General features: G+C 51.2%; 1 protein-coding gene across 4 annotated transcripts in view; it reads left to right on the top strand.

Annotated features, from left to right (window-relative positions):
- The window catches only part of LOC6597587 (probable Ras GTPase-activating protein), a 42,959-nt gene extending 27,684 nt beyond the window's left edge, over positions 1-15,275 (top strand). For 3 of the 4 annotated variants that reach the window (XM_026993132.1, XM_002022738.2, XM_026993131.1), the window contains 5 exons: positions 9,978-10,101; positions 10,156-10,283; positions 10,356-14,123; positions 14,185-14,488; positions 14,559-15,275. In XM_026993132.1, coding sequence (XP_026848933.1) covers positions 9,978-10,101; positions 10,156-10,283; positions 10,356-14,123; positions 14,185-14,488; positions 14,559-14,784 — 4,550 coding nt within the window. In that variant the 3' untranslated portion in view covers positions 14,785-15,275. Of the gene's footprint in view, positions 1-1,946; positions 5,003-9,977; positions 10,102-10,155; positions 10,284-10,355; positions 14,124-14,184; positions 14,489-14,558 lie in introns of those variants that run through there. The other variant, XM_026993130.1, reaches the window with a different exon arrangement.
- The last annotated feature ends 64 nt before the right edge of the window (positions 15,276-15,339 follow it).

Raw genomic sequence — 15,339 nt, forward strand, 5'->3', positions numbered from 1 at the left:
TGTGGAATATCTTAAAATGTCAATTATACTTGATTTCTACATGGATTATACACCGAAACCCCGAAAAGTATGCAACCCACGTTTTTGGAGTAGTTCTCCGCTTGGCCGCAAACATAGCCGGGGCGCGCCAGCCTCGACAAGAAACCGTTGAAATAGTGATGGAAAGAAGGAAGGGGGAAGAAGGAAGGCCTTCCTGCCCGGAAGGGTAACAAACGAAAAGAATGTTTTGAGCAATGCGTTAAATACCAGTATGCATGTAAAAACAGATATACTTACATATGTATGTATGTTTGTGTACGTACATAAGACGTAACGATCACCTGGGATATAGGGTTGAAAACTCTTTCTTTTCTCCCCCCCATGTGCCGTACCCACATGTGCGACATAACAGTTCATTGTGCCCTAGGCCAATGGTTACGAAAATGGAACTGCGAGTGGATGCCGGGCCTCATAAACAAGTCGCGCAGTTCCGTTCCGTTAAGGTAATGCCTATAGGTAAAAAATGGTAAAGGAGCGGAGGCGAACGTGTCGCATAAAACCCCCTAGTCACGCACTTCCGCAGCGCAGAGAGCATGTCCGCTGTTTGAAGCGGGGGTGGAAAGAGGAGAATAGTGTGCCTAGCGGGAGAAATGGGAAAGAGGAGAACAGTGTGTAAAGCGGGAGGAAGAGGAAAGAGGCGGAATGGTGGTAAAGGTAGAGTGGAGCGGTGCGTTACGAAGGGTGGGGTGGGGACTATGGTACTCTCTAATTTGCTTATATTATGCGTTGCCCGGGCTGCCGTCTAAGTAGTGGGAACCTACATACATATATGTATGCACACACACAGCACACAGACAAACCTGTTCTCTCTCAATTAGATCAATTACGAGGCACATTGCCACTCTTGCCCTTATGTTGCTTTTAAGTTGCGTGGCTTTCCAATCCGTTTCTTGTACACTTTGTGCCCTACGCTACCCCCCACTGCCAATGGAAGGGCATATTGATTTTGGTCATCGATCGCTAATAGCCTTATGAGATTTGCCCATTGGCTAGGTTGAATGCTACCAGGTATGTGGGGATTTTTCCTGAGAGTCGCAAATGCCCATAAAGCGTTATTTATTTTGAATTATTATTTAGGTGGAATGGTGTGAGAGGGCAGATCTGCTGTCAGAACGATTTAATCGATGACTTTCGTTCATTCTTATTACAATTTAATCAGCTAGCTTTGAGAGTTTTATGCAAACTTCAACAACAACACAACCCTAAATATTTCTGCAGCGCATTGGAAAGTCCATATGGCCCATATTTCCCTTACTCGCTCTGGCACACAAAATCCTCTCTTGATGATCTCGCTCTCTGGTGATTTTTCGCTCTCGCATTTCGTTTTCGTTTCGACATGAGCGCATGGTACAATTTTATTAGGTAGCAGATCACAGCATGTAAGAAAAAGGGTGAGTTAAGGCTTGCATGCATTGAATTTTCTGGTACGTTTTGGCAGTTGTCCATACCTTTTTTGTAGCCTTGCCGGAAACATGTTTTCGAGCAGCACTTTCTGTACTTATTATTATTATTAGTATTATACTTCTTAAATAAAGATAGTTTATGTGGGCCAAGATCGTTTTTCCATCGGTATGTTTGCAGTATATTTTGAAAATGAGACGGTATATTTCGGTACATTTCTGACGGTCAAACGGTATATTTGATCAGAAGAGTGCTCTTTCATGCGACGCAAAAATGAGTCGTAACTTTGAATGGGCACACACCCTCTTTTTCCTTCCATTATGTAGCAAATGTGTAGTTACCATGTAATAACTTGAGCAAGCAATACAAAACAAACTCCATAAAATCTGAAAAAAGTAGTGTCGAAAAAAAATAGCAGCAAACAGCTAGCAGTTTGTTCTTGCGTACAAAACAATTTTTTTTTAACTGCGCGGTTGAATACAACAGCAAAAGCTGCGCGCGGTCTTTACATGTAAAAAGAAGATAGTGTTGAATTCAGAAAAGTCCGTTGGTGGAACACAAAAATATCCAATTATCCTGCTCGAAAATGTTCATTGATAATTTGAAGAAAAATAAAAGATAATAAAAGAGCGCATGGTGATCTAAAATTCTCTTCGTGTCGGAATGTACAAATTACCGTTGAACGTCGCGGCAGGTTCGGCCGCTCTCTGTCGCTCGTTTCACATCGCGGCCTTTTGATACCTCTTTTATACCCTAGAAAGAGGATAATTCTAAAATTGGCCTATACGTGCGCGCACGCGTATTACCGATTTATTTTGTTTTGCGTTGTACATACGTTGTTTGTTAAGTGGTTTTAACAATTTCTGTAGTTTTTGATGCCATTTTAAGATTTGGGATTTGCGGCTGTCTGGTTTTTGGACATCCGACACTTTTGGGGCATTCTTTTAATATGTTGATGCCGCAGCATCTGTTGTGCCCGCGACTGTGTCCTGTGCATGTGTGTTATGTGTGTGCGTGCTGAAATTCCAGCGCTTCTTGCATCTCTGTCTGTGTGTGCGTGTGCCACACTGAAGTACTGTTTTTTTTCGAGTTGCTGCAACTAAAAACCAAATCAAAAGTTAACCAAGCGACAATGTGATGCGCGACAGTGATAAACGACACAAAACAAAAGCACAAATGGCAACAACAAAGGCAACGAGAGAGATGGAGTAACAGAAACAACAACACCAACAACGACGACGGCTGCAGCCATAAAATAGAGATATCAAAGAAGAGAAAGAAAAACGAAAAAAAAACGTTGACTGCAAACGCGGAAATGCACTTGAGCGCATAATTTTATAAACCAAGCGACAAAACAAAAATAATACAAAAAAAAAACAGCAACAAAAGAAGCAGAAGAAGAATCAGCAACAGAGCAAGAAATTGCTTGTCAGCAAATTGCAGACGAAAAAGGAGAAGAAGAGAAGATACCTGCACATAAACGAACGAACGGACGCTCTCTCTTTCTGTCTCCTTTTTGTGTGCGTGTGTGCGAGTGTGTGAGTGTTGCATGTGCGCTTGTGTGTGTGTGTTTGTGCAATGATCAGCGAGGCGCCTGCGCACAGCAGCAGCAGTGTCAGCGTCAGCGTCAGCAGAGACCATTGAAAACGGGGCGCACACACCAAAATGTTTCAGGCGGCCGTCAGTGACGCTAGCATTACAACAACAACAAACACAGAACAAAGCAGCGACGCCGCAAACGTAACAGCAACGCCAGAGGAAAAAACGCAACGCCGTCGCTCCACATTCTATGTGCCATTGGTGATCGAAGACGAAGACGTAGAGGAGAAACAGAAGCAAAAGGAGAAGGAGAAGGACTCTTCCCCCTACGGCGTCAGCAGCAGCAGCTCAAGCCTGAGTAGCAATAACAACAACAACAATAACACACCCGAACATACCTCACAACATCCCCACCAAAAGCACTCGTCCTCCTCATCGAAGCACTTTGGGCTAAGGAAATCCGGCTCCGTTAAGAGCGGAGTGGCCAAGGTGAGTGCGCTCTTTGAGCGCAGCCACAGCGGTAGCGGTGCTAGCCAGAGCGGAGGGAAGGGCACCAAGATGTCGCCGCCGTGCGGCTTCAATTGGAGCATCAGCGGCAGCGAGAATGCCGCCCAGTATTCCGACTCGGATGAGGACGAGGAGCACTCGGTGGAGGCGATGCATCGCGAACAGTTGCTCAAATCGCTGCCATCGGCGGCGGCATCCTCCACGGCCTCGCCCTCGAAGCTGAAGCGATATGGGATCGTGTTGAATGTGATCAGCCTCAATGGCAGCAGCGACTGCGACTCGGAGGGGGGTGCTCCTGGCACAGCCCCAGCTGCCGCTGCTCCCAGGACCCACTTTAATGAGGATCACGACATTGTGATGGCCAATCCCACACCGCCCAAGCAGCAGGCCCTCTCCTTGTCACCAGCCCATTCGCGTCAGTCGTCGGTAAACCAAGGCGGTGGAACCACGGCGAATGACGACGACGATGACTCAGAGATAAGTCGCATGCAGACGAATACCTCAACTCCGATCAAGCTGATGAAGTCGCGATCGCGCACGAATATACTCGCCGTACCGCTGCCCAGTGTGGAGAGAGGGCTGGCAACAACAGCTGGGACAGCGACAGCGACAGCGACTGCGTCATCACCTGGCGGGAGCAGCAATTCCACCACAACGACAACCACAACGCTGATTACGCTGCGAGCCAAATCGAAGACCCTACCCCAGAACCTATCCCCGTCAGTAGCACTTCGCGAGGCAGCCGCTCTGCACCAGCCGTATCCGCATCCGCAGCCACATCCGCATCTGCACAACCTGCCCAAACAGCGGCAACTGTTCGGTGGGAGTACGGCCAGCCATTTGCCAGAGCAAAGTGGTTCCTCTCCCTACAAGCTGCAGGGCAGCGCCTCGGCCACATCGATAATCACGCACAGTTTCCCGCCGAAGAACCTCTTTCTGCTCAAGTCGACGCCCAGGCTGACGGCCGCGGAGGCGACTGCTGCTGGCACGTGTCCGCCGCCGGTGAGCACATCAGCGATCTGTTCGCCGCCCAAGAAGTCGCTCAGCTTTATACGACGCGCCCACTCCACGAAGGTGTCGCGCAGCCATTCTCTGCTAAAGACCATCGGGGGAGGAGTGGCAGGGGGACTGGCAGGTGGAGGAGGCGGAGGCGGAGGCGTAGAACTGGCGCAACCAAGCCTGCTGATGATGCACTCGAGCAGCCAGTATTCGCAGCAGGGATCGCTGTCGGCGTCGTCCAGCTGTGCTGGCGACAGTGGCATCGGCACCGGCAGCTGGGGCAAGCACTTTTATCTGCCCTACGATGTCTGCCCCCTGGGTCTGGACGAGCTGAACAGCTACTTTCAAACGGACCACTGCGAGGAGCTCATCTGTGAGCGTTTCAAGGTCAAGGATCTGGTGATGCATGCCACAGCGAATAGCTCGGTCACAGCCGGCGAAGGATGCACCACAACGACAACAGTGGATGAGGAGGATACGACAGTGACAGCGGACGATGATGCGGGACATCATTCTGGTAGGTCTTTAAAGAACAAGCTTCATCCTCTTCTTCTTCCAAGTCTCAGTCCCAGTCCCAGTCCCAGTCGTTCGTTCGTTCTTCCTTCCTTTGTTTTGTGTGTTTCCTGTTACAATCGATCCAAAAAAACCACCCCCAAAAATAGGGTTCGGTAAGAGGTTGAAACGATCCGTTTCCCCCGTTTCGTATCGATACGATCCCTTTCGCAGTCTATTTATGCTCTACTGGCTGGTGCGAGTGGTGTGTGGCGGGGTGTTGTGGAGGGGAGGGGACAACGACACATGTACACACACACGGGGTGGCGATAAGATAAGATGGCACCTAGTAGACACCTCACACCCCACCCCGAGAATTCCCATACCGTACCACATTCCACCATTCCACCAGCCCGCTCTTATTATTAAGCCTTCCTGTTTCGTTCGTTTCTTTTCTTTTTTTTTTGCGTCGTTTTGCAGACGTCTTCCATCAAACATCATCATCTTTCCAGCAGCAGCGTGAGGATGGGGTGGGTTGAGGAGGGGAGGGGTACATAACTATGTGTACTCCTCCCTCAACCGATGTTCCATTCCTTTTACATTCTACTTCTTGTTCTCCTCTTCTTCTTCTTGTTCTTCTTTTGCGTAGCCCAATTGTTTACCTCAATTGTAGCTCAATTTGGATGGCCATGGGAGGAAACACAAGCAGCGGCAGTCAAGCGTTGAGTCGCACAATGGGCGTCAACTGAAAACTGAAATGAAATAGAACTGAACTCAACTGAACCGAAAATGATCGGAAAGTGTACCGACTGCTGTCCGCCTCTTTCCCTCTGTCCGTCTGGGCATCTTCTTGCATTTTGATTTTGTATTCCAGGAATGGCCGCAGCAGTTTTCTACTTTACTACTTGAAATGTGTATTGTGAATTGGAATCAGTTTGCCATACATACACACACACACACATGCATACGGGAGTACTTGGAAGCGTCCCAAGTGAGCTGCATTTCAAATTAGAAGAGAGAGAGAGAGAGAGCAGCAGAGGGACCATCCAACGATTTGATACCGTTAAAATTGTCAATTGATCGGAATGAACAAAATTTGCATTGCAATTTGCAGCTCATTTTGTTTTATTAAAGTTTATTTGTGTGTTCTCGTGTGTGCGTGTGTTTCTTCAGCTTCCATTGCTCTTACGACCTCTCTTTACTCCATTTACCCCTCCTCTGCTCTGCCACTCGCTCTCTTTGGCTACAATTTCAATTTTGTGGCTTTGTTGCTGTTTTTGATTATGATTCACACACACACACACACGCTCGTACAAATGCATACAGACACCCGCACAAGAAACCAGTTTTGAGCAGCGGTAGCAGCAGCAGCAGCAGCGAGAGCAGTGAACGAGAAGAGAGAAAGAGTGAGAGTGTGAGAGCGGGCAAACAAATGTGATCGTTTTTGCGGGAATGGAAAAGAGAGGGAAATGAATGCTAAACAAACGAGCGGCTTTATTTAAAAAACTAAAATTGTTGCTGCTGCCATATGTAGGCTTTTTCTTTGTGCAAGCTATATTTGGCACGTAAGGTAAGGCAGTTTCCGATAGAGTGGCGCACCAGTATCGATGGCCTTACCCATCTGTGGAATATATCTTGCTATGCAGGAGCATGCATGTACCGCCTCCCCCTCGCCAACCCATCTGGCCTCTTGGTACACAGGAACTGTAAGAGTGTGTGCCATGGACAGTGCGGGAAGGCAAGGTGGTGGTGGGGGGGGTGTGACGAGGTCAGCTGCAGTTGCAGTTGCCGTTGCTGTTGCCTTTTTATTTGTAATTTGATAAGACGAAAAACGCTTTTGTAACGACATTCACCCAGAGTTGGTTGTGTCGATAAAGTTGTCGTCACACACACACAAGAAATAGAAGCAAAGTACATAGACAAAATGGAGAAGAAAGACTAAGGAGAAGAGCAAACATAATGAAAAATTGATAGGAAAATTTATGATCTTTGATTTGTGTGGAAGTCCGAATATTTTCCGAGGGCGCCAGATGGTTTGTTTGCCAACTTTCTTGGTTTACTCTATTGATTGTCGTCTCCTTATCGTCCGTCAGCCCCGACAGACAGTCGCCTTTCATTTTCCACACTTTCCACCATCCACACACACAGACGCACACGCACACGCACACATTTTGTTTAACGCGGTGATAATTGAGGCGACCTTATCGCACGTTTAGCAGCAGATGCCGCCCTGCCACCTCGCCACCCCGCCGCAAGGTATCCAATCCGATCCGATCCGTCCATCGATATTTTCCCCCTTGATTGATTTTGGTCTGTTTTCTTATCGGGCTTTCACTTGCCATGCCTCAAACTTTTGAAATCCGCTTTAATTGGATGAATTGGATGAAGGAAAACCCAACCTCACAAAAATGTGCGCTCTTTGATGAGTCAAACGATGAGCCAATATTCAGAGATTTCTTTTTGGAGATGACGACGATGATGATCTCCTGCTCCGGAGGAGGTCACCGAAATTCAAAAGAGCATCTTTCATAATATTCATTACACATAACCCACATATGGAGTGGGGGTATGCCTGTAATGGGCCCTGGAACTGGGTCTGGGTCTGGGGGTGACTTCACCTGGCCATATAAGTGATCTCTACTATGTTGATCTCTAAGCTGATGATCTTCTTCGCTCCAAAAAACATAGAAGAAGGCTGTTTACAGCCGTCCATTCCGACTTGCGTAGGAGGGGGATTCGATTCCAGTGGATGTACAATAGAAGATGTTCGAACCGCGAATGGAATGGTATCTGAATGAGAGCCCGAATGGAATTTTTGTGCTTGAAAGCTGCCCAGCAGGTGGGCAGGCAGTCAACATCAAGAAAAGCTCCTTATCAGCGTCATGTACACGCAATGTATATTGTTTTTGCACTTGTACTTTAGAGGTACATATCTCCGGACACACTCGATGCTGCTGTGATGATCACGAGCCTGGGAGAGCCAAAGAAGCAACCATCAGCTAAAGCACAACGACAGAATCTGAGCCTCAAGCCCAAAACCAAGGACTTCAACGAAATGGTAGAGGAAACGACGAGCGCCACCGGCAGCGACTCCCTGTTATGGAAGTCCCTCTGTTTGGGTTAAGTGTATCCGGTTCTCCCAACCACAACACAATGCATCGGGGATGGTGGACCTGCCGATGAGCAGTAGCGTAGCCCCAGAACGACGAGCAGTAAGCCGAATGTCATCAGTGGCATCGCAAACAGCTGACGATACCCTGCAACCGGGAAGCATCAGTGGAGAGCGTTATCAAACACGTGCAGGCAGATAGAATGTCCGAACGATGCCAGAACTGTGGGACACTGTGCAAGATAGAGTCCATCCTCTGCCCTTTACTCGGAAGACCTAAAGCTGGCGTCATGCTTACGATAGGTTTACGTATCAGAAAAGTGAGGAGATTTGATTGGGAAAGACCTTTTCGGAATGGGAGACCTTTCATCAATGTCAATGACCTTCTAATTTGCGAGCTTCTGTGAATCAAAGGTTCAATGATGAAGAAAGAATTGATGTAGAGGGATAAAGTATAGTATAGAGTGCACTCGTGTACAATAAATATCTATAGAAATATCGGGACATACAAATCACATACACAACGAGTATAATCTCGCTCTCTCTTACAGTGTGGCTTAGCGGTGTGAGTGTTCCGACTTCAACCGACAAAACGCTCGCATTTGGACTCGCAAATTATAGAAACATGTATGTAGGATACAACGGATCGTTTGCGATATCTTTGGCCTCTTTTTCACCTAAATATTTGTACATATATTCCATCTATGGGGAATCTATGGGCAACACGACACATAAGGTAGCGTTCATCGCCTAGATTTCAAGGACTACAAGATATCGTTGGATAGCGACTGCAGCATCGTCTCTCTTTCTCTCTTCCAGTGTGGCTTAGTAGTAAAGTAAAGAAGTGGTTTTTGATGGCACCTCTCTCTCTCTCTCTCCCCTTTCTTCCCTCCACGATACCTGGGATTCGTGTGTTTTGAGTCTTTCTTTGCACCACTTTTGGGGATGTCATATGGCAGATTATTGCTTTATATTTCTTCTCCCTTAAACGGTGAACAACCCCAACTGACCCGACCCGACCCGACCCGAACCCCGACGAAGCTCCTTTTGAGTGGAAACATATCGGACTGTTTGCATCTCTCTGGCGAATGGAGTGGGAATGGAAGTATATCCAATGCATGAATGAGGAACGATGTTTGCTCTTTTTAATGAGCCACAGCCTCGCTTAGAGGCTTAGGCTATCAGGCAGGCAGTCTCAGGCACAGCCTCAGCCTCAGCCTCAGCCTCTGCCTCTTGGGTGGCCCGCTGCCGCTGCCGCTGCCGCTGGGAGACAAGGTCGCATTTGTGCGGGCGGCGGCGGCAGCAGCAGCAGGGCAGACAACAAAAAAGATGTGTGCTCCGAGATGGAAGATACAAATGAGAAGAAGATTGGGAACCTGTTTTGAGCCGCAAGAGGTGCCCTCATACCCCCAGCCGTAATGAGGCACATGATGAATCATATGCGGCGGTACCTGATGGACTCTGCCTCTCCGCCTCTGATGGCAGAGGGGCGTTGCAGGGGACAGGTGATGTGTGCAGCAGCTGCTTTGATGACGGGTCTTGCTCTCCTGTTCGTTCTTTTGTGTTTGAAACCCGTTTTGGCCGAAAAACAAAAACCCGAAAACCAAAAGAATTTCAACAACAACAAAAACAACAACAAAATGGGGGAACACACAGCAGTGCAGAGCAGAGAAGTGCATGAAGGGACTGTCGCGGGGGGTGGGGGGATTATAGGGTATTACTCCTCCAAAAAGGGAAGGAGGTACCGTTCCGTTCCGTTCCGTTCCGGAAACGGCAACGGCCGCGCCAACAAAAGGATATATATTTATGCCCACTTGAAGCTAATCCCCCACTCCTCTTCTCTTCTCTTCTCTTCTCTTCTCTTCTCTTCTTTTTTTTTTGCTTGCTGCAGATACCTCCTATGAGAAGGCCTGTCGCCGGGGATCAGCGCCTACAACGCCCATTCTGGGCAGCAAACAGCACCAGCAGCAGGAGCACAACGCCACGTCGCGTTTTACAAATTTCTTTACCAAAAAGTAAGCAAAACGAAACCACTCTCCTTCTGTTATACTACTATCCTTTGTTCTTAGATCCAATCCCTTGAAGCGCACCAAATCGGTGACGAAACTGGAGCGCACAAAGCGTGGATCGGGCGGATTGAGAGGCTCGCGTTCGCATGAGAGTCTGCTGTCGAGTCATGCGGTTATGTCCACGATTGGTGAGTGCTGCAAACAATGATAGTCCCTGAATGAAGTGACTGATAAGCGTCTACCACCACCCCCCCCCATAGATCTCTCCTGCACTGGGGCTGTGGGCGTGGCAGCCGTCCACCAGTCGGTGCTGGGACGCAGGCATTGCTTTCAAGTGCGCGGCGGACCGCGCGGCGAACGCTACTACTCGTGCGGATCGCGGCAGGAGCGTGACCTGTGGATCTACTCGCTGCGCAAGTCGATAGCCCCGAACGCGGAGCACACGCGGCGCACCGACAACTCCCTGAAGATGTGGGTGTACGAGGCGAAGAATCTGCCCGCCAAGAAGAAGTACTTTTGCGAGCTGCAGCTGGACAAGACCCTGTACGGGCGGACGAGCGTCAAGCTGCAGACGGACCTGTTGTTCTGGGGCGAGCACTTCGACTTCCCGGACATACCGGAGATCAATGTGATCACCGTGAACGTGTTCCGGGAGGTGGACAAGAAGAAGAAGCGGGACAAGTATCAGTTCGTGGGCTCCGTGAAGATACCCGTCCATGAGGTGACCTCACGGCTGCCCTGCGAGCACTGGTATCCGATACTCAGCGACAAGGCCGGCGATAGCCTGGGCCGGCACTCGGGCAACGGCAAGGAGAGCAACGGCAGCAGCGGCAAGGACCGCGAGAAGGAGCAGGTGCCGACGCTGCGTATCAAGTGCCGTTTCCAGAGCACCGACATCCTGCCAATCAATGTGTACGGTAACTTTCTGGCCTATCTGAAGGATAATTATAAGCGCGTCTGCGAGACGCTCGAGCCGGTGATTGGGGTCAAGGCCAAGGAGGACATTGGCCAGGCGTTGGTCCTGCTGATGCACGCCCAGGGGCTGGCCGGGGCCTTCCTCACCGACGTGGTGGCCCTCGATCTGTTGCGCGTGGGAGATCAGCGGCTCACGTTCCGCGGCAATTCGCTGGCCACCAAGAGCATGGAGGCATTCCTGAAGCTAACGGGCGAGCAGTACCTGCAGGACACCCTCTCGGCGCCCATTAACGAGCTGATCCATTCGGAGCGCGACTGCGAAGTGGACCCCACCAAGGCGAGCGGCTCTTCGGCGGGCTCCCTGCAGCGCCAGCAGGCGGCCCTGCGTGCCGCCGTGCGCAATGCCTGGCAATGCATCTACGAGTCGCACAAGCATTTCCCCGCCCAGCTGCGCAACTGCTTTGCCACGTTCCGCGAGCGTCTGCAGCAGCTGGGCCGCCAGGATATGGCCGATAACCTGATCTCGGCCAGCATTTTCCTGCGCTTCCTGTGCCCGGCCATACTGTCGCCGTCGCTGTTCAACATCACCAGCGAACTGCCGTCGGCGCGGGCCACCCGCAACCTGACGCTGGTCGCCAAGACCCTCCAGACGCTGGCCAACTTCACCCGCTTCCAGGGCAAGGAGAACTTCATGGAGTTTCTGAACGATTTCCTCGAACAGGAGGCCGATCGCATGCAGCAGTTCCTGGAGATAATCTCCTCGCGACCAGAGCACCCGACCCCCGACTCGATACTGGATTGGGCAGGGTACATCGACCAGGGCAAGCAGCTGTCGATCCTCCACAGTCTGCTCAGCGAGAGTCTGGCCAAGCTGCCGGAGGCCCGACAGCACGAGCTGGATCCTCTGCAGCACATCCTCGACGACATAACCAAAGCCCGAGAGCAGGGAAACCTCGGGATGGCCCTACCAGGCGGATATCTGCCCACATCCACGCACTCGATAGCCACCAGCGAGAACCAGGAGAACCGTCAGCCCGGCACCATGGCCGGCGGCATGGGAATAGGAATGGCTGCCTCCTCCTCCTCCTCGTCGGCCGGGGGCGGTCTGGCCGAGCTGCTGCCACAGCAGACACAGCTGGCGCAGCCGCAGCATGCGATTGTGAGCAAACCCCTGTCCGCAGAGCGGGGCATCATGCGGGGTGTCCTGACCCCCAATTCCCTGGAGAAGAATATCTTTCGCTATAACGATCCCACAGTCAATGGAATACTCCTCCAACAACAGCAGCAGCAGCAGCAGCAGCAGCAGCAGCAACAACAGCAGCAACAGCAGCAGCATCCGATGCAGTTGCTCTCCAATTCGCAGAGCTCCATTGCTGGAGTGGGGGTGGGGCAGCAGTACGGAGGAGGACTGCAGCATGCCCAATCACAGAGCTCGATGGCCTCATCATCGTTGAATGGGAGCAGCAGCAACCTGTTGCATTCGCATACGCAGCAGCAGCAGCAGCAGCAGCAGCACTTGCATCATCCCTCGCAGCATATCCACTGCCCGCCCGGACCGCAGACGAGTGCCTCGAGCACAATGGAGCGTATGGATCGCATGGAACGTCTCGGGCAGACCTATCAGTATGTGGTTAATGGCTCTGGGCACATCCACGGCCACGGCCATCAGAATGGCAACGAGTACGAGGGAAGCCACAGTCAGAGTCCCTCATCCACCACCAGATCCAGGACACTGCCGCGCAATGGCAATGGTAGTCCCGGCAATGGCAATGCCAATGCCAATGCCAATGCCAATCCGAATAATAATAATAATCAGAGCGGGGGCAGCTATGATGATATGCATGACAGGGAGTTCCAGATCCAGATCTCAGGGCTCGACACAAGCAGCGCTTTTGTGCGCAAGTCACCCACGCCCATGATGAAGTCCACGAGCGCTGGCGGCCTGGGGGGTGTGTCAGCGGGGGGTGCGGGACGTATGCACCAGCATAAGCTGAATCTGGGGATACCGGATCACTCTGGATCGGGATCAGGCTACCCGCGACAGCAGCAGCAGCAACAGCAGCAGCAGCAGCTCCAACACCAGTCGAACCTCCATCCCAACTCGAATATGCCCAAGAATCTGGAGGATCTTGACGATCTCCTTAAGTATGCGGAAGAGCATGATGTGGCAGAGCATCACCAGCACCAGTCGCAGCATCCCCAGCATCCCCAGCAGGGAGGACACCTAAAGCCCATGGCTGCAGCAGCAACAGCAGCACCGGCTCCAGGGAACAGCTCCTCCATCAAGGAGCAACTGTCGGCGAAGAGCAGCCACTGCAGCTCTGGCTATCAGAGCATCTCCACCAATCCCTCGCCCTCGCAGTCCTCCAGCCCCGTGGAGAGCCAACTGAAGGGTGCAATGAATCACCCGCATCACAATGCGCCGCTGGCCTTCAAGAATCCCTCATATCAGCTGCAGAATGGACCTCAGCCCAGAGGAGGAACCACCGCATCCATAGCCACTCCTCAACAGCAGCAACAGCAGCAGCAGCAACAGTTTGGCCAGCGCCTGAAGAAGCCTCTCGGTGCTGGGGTGGTGGCCGCCCGTGCCGCCTTCCTCAACAGCGGCGGGGCCTTGGACCCGGCCACCCTAACGCCCAGCTCCTCAGACGAGCAGCTGTCGGCGGAGAACTATTTTAGCTATGCGGCGGCCGCGGCTGCCGGAGCAGGTGCTGGCTCCACCAAAATGGAGGCCCAGCGCTCCCTCAGCGGCGGCAGCAGCTCCTCGACATCGGCATCGGTCTCCAATCTGGGTGGCAAAGGGTCAGCCTCAGCTTACGGGCGACTCAACGGCGGGGGGCCACTGAAGCGCGAGGATGTTTATGGCAGTGCCGGGGGCGTGAGCATTGGCTATGCCATGTCCACACCCGGACACCATCAGCATCCGAATGCCCATCCGCACCACCACCAACAGCTGCAGCAGCACCAGCAGCAGCAGCAGTTGCAGGATCAGATGAAGCAACAGTATCCTGGAAGCACGGCCGGCAGTGTGGGCTCCTCGACATCAGCGGCCCAGCGACGTCTCAGCCTGGATTCAGCGCGCACGCTCTCCGACAGCAGCACGGACACAGAGGGTAAGCAAACGGGATGTTCCTCTCTAAGAACAATCGTACTAACGCTCTTTTTCTCCTACAGGACACTGCAGTCAATTGCAGGAGGGGAAGCGACGGCGTCAGTTGCGCAGCAGCGGCGGAGGCGGAGGAGGAGGAGGAGGGGCGAGCACCACCTTGGAATCGGGATTAGGAAAGGTCTACGATCAGAACGGCGAGATCCAGTTGCTGCAGCAGAAGCTGGACACGCTGCGGCATACCCTCGACAGGGACGAGGCAGAGCTGCGGGACTCCAGCGATGAGCTGTTTCTGCAACGGGCCGCCGGCAGCAATGGCAGCAACAATCTGAGCCTCCAGTCAGAGTCCACCATGCGCAGCATTATCGATCGGTGAGTGAATCAGTGGGGAAGCATTAATTCTCTTGCTGAGATTCTAATGGGGGATTCCTTCATTTTGCAGACTCATTACCATGGAGGAGGAGCTGCGTCGAGAGCAGCTAAAGATGTCGCTGGCGCTGTCCCACAAGCAGCGCGTCATCGAGGAACAGGGCCAGCAGATAGCGGCACTGGATGCGGCCAATAGTCGACTCCTGAGCGCCCTCACCGCCCTGCGACAGCGATACGAGACCCAGCAGCAAGCGCAGCAGCACCAAACGCCACCACCAAAGAACCAGAAGCCACAGTGAATGAGAAGGAGGAGGACCAGAACGGGGAAAGACGAACGCTGGGGGCCGTAAAGATACAGATACAGATACAGACGGTGTGGCACCAAAAGACACAAAGATACTGTCTCTTGAGGATACCACACACCATACCGTCAACGTTTTCGTCTTAAGGATACTTTTTGTTTATTTTTTTAGAACTTTTTTTTTGTGTATGCTACATAAATTATACTACATGTTTAATATATAAACTACAGATATACAGATACAAATTGATACACATACAAATATTATGAATAGTTTCTCAATCTATGTTTAAAAAAAAGAAACTGGAAATGTGAAAAAACGAGCCGCCACACGGCGGCCGCACGATGAAAGCAATGAAAGATGAACCGCATGAAAGAGAAGAGAAGAAGGAGCGCCGCAGGAGCAGAATGGGGAAGAACGAGGATGTGTGAAGGAAGAACAAGTTAAGATATTGAATAAAATTATAACCAAAGTTTGACAAAAAAATATTTGACCATATCGTATTTGTTATTGCAATTGGACGTGTTTCTGGATAAATACTTCGATACTGGA

Source organism: Drosophila persimilis, unplaced genomic scaffold (genome assembly GCF_003286085.1).
Source record: "Drosophila persimilis strain 14011-0111.01,24,50 unplaced genomic scaffold, DperRS2 tig00000804-arrow-arrow-pilon, whole genome shotgun sequence".
Taxonomy (NCBI): domain Eukaryota; kingdom Metazoa; phylum Arthropoda; class Insecta; order Diptera; family Drosophilidae; genus Drosophila; species Drosophila persimilis.